This window comes from Limulus polyphemus, unplaced genomic scaffold (assembly GCF_000517525.1).
Source record: "Limulus polyphemus unplaced genomic scaffold, Limulus_polyphemus-2.1.2 Scaffold1472, whole genome shotgun sequence".
Classification (NCBI taxonomy): domain Eukaryota; kingdom Metazoa; phylum Arthropoda; class Merostomata; order Xiphosura; family Limulidae; genus Limulus; species Limulus polyphemus.
In genome coordinates, this window is record NW_013667082.1 from 51,993 (window position 1) to 61,273 (window position 9,281).

A 9,281-nucleotide genomic window follows, 5' to 3' on the forward strand; every position below is an offset into this window, starting at 1 on the left:
CGATACCTGTGGTTGGCAGAGCACAGATAGCCCATTGTGTAGCTTTGTGCATAACTTAAAACAATCAGACCTTGAAGATACATCCTCCATTACTTTTCAGTTGGAATAACGAATCACGAGTGCTTCTTGTGTCAAAACGTTTACTTTATGATGTAAAAAATATATCAAAGAAGAGATCAATCGTTTTAACTGCCAGGTAAGTTGATACCTGAAATATATAACCTACCTTATATTTTATTTTTATTCTATTAGAATGACCAACAAAAACGTGGTTGTGCATGTGCTCTAGGAAAGATGCTGCTTTTGTGTTTGTAGATTTTGAGGCTAGCTCTCTCTCTTTCAATCTTGGTAGATTTTATTAGAATATTATCGTGCATTTTTTTCTCGACTGTGGGGTAAGTGAACACATTGCCTTCGCTCTGATTTAAATTGTAATTAGTTTACTTTTACAGTACATTAAGCCAGAACTCATTGTCACCTCCTTGATATATTTCCTCATGTTCTTCACCCATTGATTCTTCTTTAAGTTATCAGTGCACTTCAGAACATATTACACCATTTCCATGCGACACTCGCCCCATAGTCCTCTGCACAGGAGGTAAAGTAGAACACAACACAATTACTCCATGAAAGGGTGGAGCAGTAACTTGACTGGAACGACTATAAAACGTAATATTTCGGGTTGAATCTGACGCCCCAGATGTAGTAGGTTTCAGTATTAAAACTCACAATTTTTAAAATTTTATACTGGCGAATTAAACACTGTAGAAGAACAAACTACGTAGTATTTCAATATTACAATTACTTTCAAACCAATTTGGAATTTTCAAAACTGGCTTATACTTAATCTTTAAAACGACAGTCTGCAAGCTGGCTTGTTAAACAAACAACCTGATAAGAGGACAGAAATGTAACCTCGAAACTGGCTAACACATAGTCTATTAAACGACAGACAAATAGCCTTCTAGATGACAGAAAACTAGCACAAGATATTTCTACATTAAACTCCAAATTCTCAATATATTCTTCTTACTAACTATTTCTGTAAATTCAGTATTTATATATAATATATTAAAATACCATTGACGTATTGTGCTAATTTATTGTTGAACAGGCCCGAAATTGGTCAAACTGGAGAATTAAGGTTATTTTATTTTGAGGATTCTATAGAAAATTCGTGGTTAAATTGTTCTCTTACTGCACTAGATTTACCGTTAGCATTGACTTTTGTGAAATGATCTTTTATTCAGGATGTGTGATAACAAAATTAATTTTAGTCTTACGATAAGTGTTTTCCGATCTTATTACATGAAATTAGAATTCTTCTAACTAGAATTATACGAATCTATGCTTTTCAAAACAATACAGATAATTTGAGTTCTAATATGATCCAAACTACTTCAGTTTTATTTCTATATGGATAAAGGCTTAGGGTTTGATCAAAATCATGTAAATAATGAATAAACTAATCTTGACTTTGAGCTAAGTTCTAATATCTATACGATCAGTTGATTCTTTTTTAACAAAGAGCAAGTAAGCATCTTACAATCATAGAGTTTCAGCTGCCAAGAAACAGTAATCTTCTATCTTTTCATAGGCTATGATACGCATACACTGTTTATTTTATAACTGCAGTTCCAAGTCCCTTAGCAGCATATAACGTCAGATTGTTTATTTGTAGTTAAGCACAAAGCTATATGACGGGCTATTTGTTCTGTAACGCGCCACACTTATCGAAACCCGGTTTTATGTTATAAGCTTTCAGACTCTCCGCTTTGCCACTAGGTGCGTATAACGTCAGAGATGTTCAGCTTAATTAAATTGACCAGTGGTTCCCCACCTTTTCGGATATGCGGAACCCTTCACAGCATTCATTACAAAAAAACATTACTGCAATACTAGAGCTGTTTGTACCTAGTCTTGCTCACTAATTTAAAACAGTGAATCAACTAATGTTGTGTCATTATGAAACCAGCTATACGAATAAAGTAGTAGGATTACATTTATGTGACTAGTATGTATTTAAGCATTAGAATATGGAATTCTCGCATTTATTTGAACCCCTTGGATATCTGTTGAGGAACCCGAAGTTTCCGCGGAAACCCAGGTGAGAAGAACTGACATTGACCTACAATGGTATTTGAAGTTTAGAAACCTTTTGATTAACGAAACTTCTACGGGTTTTAGCCGTGGCCATAGAATGGCTCAAAATGTTTGTTTCAAGCACAAAATTTTAGCTCATAGCTGTGCCATCTCTTGACCGATTTGATATCTAATTACAGTTTATTGCCTCAAGATGTCAAACCCTTTCGATTGATGTATTTGACCAAGCCCAATGTATCATAGATTAATTTACTCTAGACCTGTTTAAAAGAATTTCAATTTGAGAGTATGCTGGTAGAGACCCTGATGAGCAATAAAATCTAATCGGGTATACGCACCCCCCACTACGCTTGATATTGCTGGAGCACAAAAATATAGTTAATAAAGGGGGAGAGTATCATAGATTAATTTACTCTAATCCTGTCTAAAATAATTTCAAGTGTTGCAGCTATTGAAGATTCCCTCGTTTCTTTTGATATAAATTTTATGTATCACTTTGGCCTTATTTCATAATCAAGATCTTCACGTGTAAAAAAATAGCATTAAATCTTTGACTATCTCTCTTTTTTTAATGTTCTGTGGGTCTTGTTAAGTTCAACCATTCAAATACGATCGCATGCATCAGCTAGTTTTTCGTGCTATCTATATTAATAGTTCATTCATTGTAGTTGTTACACCTAATGAGAGCTGGTGAAACGTTGTAAACCATAGATATTCTATGTATCCGATAAGTTTTATAGAACAAGAAATTGCTTTTAGTTATTTAGAATGATGTGGGGTTTATAAAAGTATTTTCAGTTGAGAGTTTCACCCCGATTGCTGAGTGATTTATGGTTTACATAGTTACTTGTAGTTGAATTTTATTCTGATTGCCGAGTGATTTGTGGTTTACAGAGTTACTTGTAGTTGAGTTTTATTATGTTTGTTGAATAAGTTCTGGTTTACAAAGATACTTGTACATGAAATAATTTTACTCCAATTGCTGAGCTATTAGTGGTTTACAGAGGTAATTACAGTTAAAGAGGCTTTTAGTCTAATTACTGAATGAAGTATAATTACTACTTTCATTTTAATTAGGCAGTTAACTCCTTTAGAGTGATTAGTATCAGATAAAATAATCAAATTAGTGTTCCTTATTATTAGTTTTTCAATTACTTGAACTGTCCACGTAATAGAAATATTGCCATTATGATTTCTCATTATTTGACTAACTCGCATTTCATCAACTTGATGAATAATTGTTATAATTCATAAAAATAACTAAACAAATCGAATATTTCCAATTATTACTGTTTTTAATTTTTCCAACTATACAAGTCTTATGTGAGAATAATCTATTAGTTGAATGCCATTGTTGATTAATCGACCAGTAAATTCCACTAATCACCCAGCTGTACAATAAGTAGAAACTTAAACCTCAACACATTGTTCTGAAATTAGACAGGTTTTAAAATAAACATGGATCATATTGTATTTTAATATGAAATAATGTGTCGGTAAAAGACATCTGTTGTTGAAACTTCTATATCTTTTCCAAATGTTGAGAACTTTACGTGAGTTATGTAAGAAATGGCAGTGTCGTGTTAGACTGAAGGTGTACAATGAGCCCACCTGATTATCACAACATGAGACCTATTATTATGGTTTCCAGTGTAATTTTAATGACATAGCATAACTTTTTTCAAGCCCTACTCCAATTCCAAAACACAAACTAGTTACTTGGAAAATATGGTAAAGAACCTTGTGAAGAAGTTCTTTATCAAGCTATAGATTTTTAATAGAGACAGGATCACAAGAAGCCACTCCTCCAAAACTGTGTACAGAGATGAACTAAAGAAATGTTGAATTGTTTGAAAATAAGCTATACTTTTATAAAATAGAAACAAAAAACTGCAAGTTAAAATTTGTTTAGGAGCCTAGGGAACATAAAATAGTTTTTGTATTAAAAAATATAAACGATTATTATTATTCTGTTACAAATTGTCTTTTAACTCATTATGCATAATTCTGCATGGATCTTGAAGTATATATTTTTAGTGAAATCATCTTCCTTCATGGTACAAGAGCCTCCTTTTAGCACTGGTTTTAGCAGATTCAGATGGAGTTACAGGTAGAACCGTGGATCAACAGAACAATTTACTGTTTTTATTTCACTTGATGCTCAGACACATACATTCCAACCTTACTACAAAATTCATAATTCCTTGTGGATTTCGTAGCTTTCACGTTAAGTACTGAAATAATACATAGTTGTTGTTCCTTAACTGCTGCAGGAGAAGCTCAGTTTCCGTTTTCTGATTCAGATAAAACCGAGTTGCCATCAGTCACAATAAAATGGTAATTATCGTTATAGTTACATATCTGCGACTGACTTATATTTCTGTCATTCGCAGCTGAGCCATAGAACTTCAATGACAGAAATGTCCGTGATCCACAGTTAATGGGTTAATGAAAGAAACACTGTATATACAGCCTAGTTTAACCTGGTAATATTTTTAACAATTACGATGGTGAAGTAATTGTAATTTACAATTTCTTTGATACTATTAATAAATACTGCATAGTAACAAATTTTAAATATACTATAGATCTTCAAATTCTGTTGTTATCAAGCACCATATAAGTAGCATAGAGACAAAACTACTTATTTTTGTTGTTCTGGTGTTATTAAATGATGCATAGTAACAATGGTACAGAAAATTTGTTAGTCTTAGTCTGAAAGATTATGGTATTCTAAACAAATACAACAGCCTAGAAATTTACTCCTCAACAATATTAATGTTTTTATACTTGTTAATATGATGAATTACAAGTTTTCACTGAAAGGGTTCATACAACTGAAATAAAGTATACTCAGCCCAGCAAAGTTTGCTTATTGTGCTTGACAAATTTAATATTTTCCTTACACAAAAAATATTACAAACTTTTTTCACCTAATTACAACTTAAAGCAGAAACTACAACTCTTTGCTTAACACTAATGTTCATTATGGAAATGGCAGTGTTACAAATACATAACATTAGTCTATGTCAGGTAAAACTTTATAAATATGATGACTGACAAAAATGATAATAGCATCTAACTGTTCAGTCACACAGTAACATCTATGTGTTCTGGTCATTGTCAAGTACATGCATGTACCTAAAATGGAGGATACAAAACAAGTAAATCTACATAAATATTTATCATACAAACCTCATTAATATAGTTCTTTCTTAGCTAACAACCAGCACATCATGTGAAACCACAAGTTTTGATCAGGAATATTCCTTAACATTATCCACTTAATTGTTACATAACACATCATATATCCATTATTGCAATTCTTTGAAACAAAAAGTATTTGTCATAAGTCTCCTGGGTCTGATTCACTAATGTCATCCTCTTCTGATAATGTGGCCACATTTCCTTTTTGACTTTGGATGTCAGAGGTTAAAGTAGTTAATTCCTCCAAATGTTGTTTTTGTTGTCGGTCAAGCTGATCCAAGCGTTCTTTCAACGTATTTAATTCAAAGGTTTGTTGACCAATCTGTGAACAGAGAAAGAACGACAGATATTGAAAGTTTGTTCATAAAATGAATAGCTCAAAGATCTTAAAGCCACATAATTTCATCCTAGTTCACATGTATTCTTTTAATGATGATCTTTAAAAAACTGCTTTTATAATTCCTTACAGTATCTTGTAACATACTGTAAGAATCAAGGTTTTGCATTATCTTACAAAAACTAGTGTTATATGTAGTGATGGCCTAAATCACAAAATGAAATGATAGTATCTAGTAATGCTTTATAGTGTCTTGTCACAACCTGAAGACAGTACAACATTGTTTCACATACTAAACATTATAGCATCTTATCACACCCAAAAGAAACAAGTGTCTTATAATGTCCTACACAGCTAGCATCCTATGATTTACCCTGGAAACTATAGTATGATTTCTTACATAAGATACAAAGTTATTTAAATTACAAAATTGTTTGATGACATGATTAAGATCGTGTTTGCTGAAGTTTCGCTTCTTATCGACCTATTCTGGTAATACTGTTTGATTATTTACTTCATATAGAGCTCCTTAATCAAACCTAACAGTTTTTGGTTTACATTTTTAGAAATTTTAATTCAAGTACATATCTTTTATACAATATGGCAATAACTGAGTCATGAATTTTTTTTTTACCCATATAAATCTTTTTCTCATATAATGACAATTTGGTATACACTTTCCTTTACCTAAGAACATATCTTTTGTAAAGACTGATAACAACACAAAAGCAAGAGCTAATAAAAACTTGAATAGAAAAATAGTGACTCAATTTTTTAAAAATATGGTTTGGTTTGACTAATTCACAGTATTTAACAAGTACAAAAGTGAGAAATAATTCCAATAAAGATTTATACTAAAAGAAATAGATAAAATTTTTAAAAGTACAGAAAGAAGTCCACTTTCAGTTTGTTTCATTACATTAACCCCAACATGCTGTTACGAGTTTAGAGCTACTTAGGATAAACAATTGTAGTTTCATGTTACAATTTGAAGTCATTCTAGAAAGAAAAAATGGTAATTTAGATTCATTTTTTGGTGGTTACGAGGTCAGTCAAATTGACCAACCTTGTATAGAGTTAGGGTAGGGAAAATAACAGATAAAATATAAAGTTTTACTGAAAACAAACACTGAAATGTATTTAGGAGGTTTTAGAGATTACACAAATGAGATTTGAGATTTTTGAAATGAAGAAAAGTATTTTTAATCTTAACATGAAAATCACATGGCAATCAGACTAACAAAAAAAAGACTCAATATATTCATGGACAAATCTTTTTTAGTTTATTAAAGATACTTCACCAAAAAAAAAACTTATTTTTTTGTAAGTGATAAGTTTGTTTGTTTGAAATTAAGCACAAAGCTACACAATGGGCTATCTGTGCTCTGCCCACCACGGGTATCGAAACCCGGTTTCTAGCATTGTAAGTCCGCAGACATACCGCTGTGCCACTGGGAGGTTTAAGTGATAAGACTCGTAATGTTTACTAAAAGTCTGCAAAATTTTGTGAAGATACACATACTAAATTAAAAGTTAGTAGCATCAAAACTATAACAATTTTAAACAAGTACAAAGTGGTCACATGGTTGGTCAATTTGAACGAGACTGTGTAGAGAGAGTTAAAAATGCAAATAAGCAATATTCCACTAATATAATACAACATGCAAGAGATCATGTGCACTTTGACACTTAATATAGAAAGTTTAGGACCAGCAAGAGCTAAGAAAAACTTGAACAGAAAAATACTCTTACTGTTGTGTATATTCTTCATTGTAAGTTGGACTGAGTTAAAAATAACCCCAGATTAAGTAAAAATACTTTCACTTTAATCATGTAAGTACACTAGCATTATGAAATCCAATTTCTTACTTGAATTTCACAAATAAGACGACTTAAAAATTACTAACAATACTTCACAACTTAAAATTAACCTAACTCCAAAACTATAAAGCTCATTCTTGTACAGCAAATGTAAACAACTCTGAATCTCTGGCTAGAACATTATGACTCTTGCCTTAGACAAAGTGAAAGATGAACTTCAATCATAGAAGGTGAATGCCAGATTTAAGCCTGCAGAAACAATTCTAATGGGCAATCTTTATAAAGAGTTCTTGTTATGTTAAACAAAAGAAAAATACTGGCTTCTTCTGAACAAGTTAATGTAATAAAAACACCTATGTAAAGCTCTGTAAGTCTAATTAAAACACATGTTAAACCTGTAACATATCTCTGACATTCTGGTGTAAAACCTGCTCTCCCAAGTTCCAAGATTATTTTGAATATCTCAATAAACTTCCAAGTTTCTGACACAAGAAGATAGTGCTTGGTCTCCATTACATCTCATTTCAACTGGCTAACAAGCAGTGAAGATCAAGGGTGAGTTCACTCACAACTATTATTTGATTTGCCAACAAAGTAATCCAGCTCAATGATTAAAAACAATGTTGCTATTCCTGTAAGAGAACCAGGCAAACAACCTTTTTAATCTTCATTTAACCTAGTTTGCCTCTTAAGGAAAAAGAAAGTTGGAAATTTACACGAACACCACTACATTCCAACAAAGGAATTATGAAAAGCATAGTTTTGAAAATTTAATTTTTTAACTAAAGAATTGGAAAAGATATAGTATTTTCTGGTACTACACAGCTAACTTCAATCATAATAAATTTATTCAGTATAAAATAATACCATGGAAACTGAAAAATGTCCTACACTACTTTCAGTTAGCTTTAATAATACAATATTTATTAAACTTAAAACAATAAGATGAAAACTGAAGAATGTTCAACATTACTGTCATTTTGCTTTGATCAGGATTTGCACATTTCCTATCAAGTGAGATTCCACAACCCCATTTAAGGATTTTCCATTACCTCAAATTGAAAGATGTAATAATTGAACAATACTTTTATTTGCCTCCAATGTCAATACCAAGTCTGAAACCAATCTAACTTTGCTCTTATCTTAGTTAGGCAATGAAAACCATTATCACAAAATGGTATGCAGATAATTAACAACTTTGTTACAAATTTACTATCCCACAAAGCTTAATATTACATAACACCAGTAGAGTAAGAATACTAATTTATGAGACTATCCAATATATAAATACTAAATGATGCACCCATCAAAAAATGACAGGTAAAAAAACCCTGGGAACCCCCACACTTCCTTCAGTGAGCTTTGTTCAAAGTTCCCCTTCATCATAAAAGACAAACCATCTCACTTTGAGAAAATAAACATTTTCAAGTACACTCTCAAAAATCATTAAGAATGGTGCAACTTAAAAAATTATCTAATGTGAGCATTAGATACACACAAAATAACATTGGCTTTTATATATATTAGATAGTAATCACCAGAAAACAGTATTATCATGTCAAAATTCATGACTTTTATATGAATTTACGAAAATCATATTAAGTATTATAAATTGTTTTTTTGTTTCCAGTTTATTCTCCATATTATGTCTATATTAAAAATGTTTATATATTAAACAATCAACATAAGCACCATTGCTTCCTTAACAACATTAGGTGACAGTTTTGTTGCTAAGGCATAACGTATGTTGTTGAGCAATACCAAAAAAGAAGTATGACCTAAGGACAGGTATACAGGATATATATATATATAT

At 31.4% G+C, this 9,281-nt stretch overlaps 1 protein-coding gene and 1 long non-coding RNA gene across 2 annotated transcripts in view; one reads left to right on the forward strand and one right to left on the reverse strand.

Moving 5' to 3' along the window:
- The window catches only part of LOC111086833, a 20,426-nt gene that overhangs the window by 7,263 nt on the left and 3,882 nt on the right, over nucleotides 1–9,281 (forward strand). The gene's annotated exons all lie outside the window — the stretch shown is intronic.
- Nucleotides 4,989–9,281, reverse strand: part of LOC106463736 (centrosomal protein of 83 kDa-like) — a 93,421-nt gene continuing 89,128 nt past the window's right edge. The window contains exon 14 of the mRNA XM_022391316.1: nucleotides 4,989–5,632. Coding sequence (XP_022247024.1) covers nucleotides 5,450–5,632 — 183 coding nt within the window. The 3' untranslated portion in view covers nucleotides 4,989–5,449. The remainder of the gene's footprint in view (nucleotides 5,633–9,281) is intronic.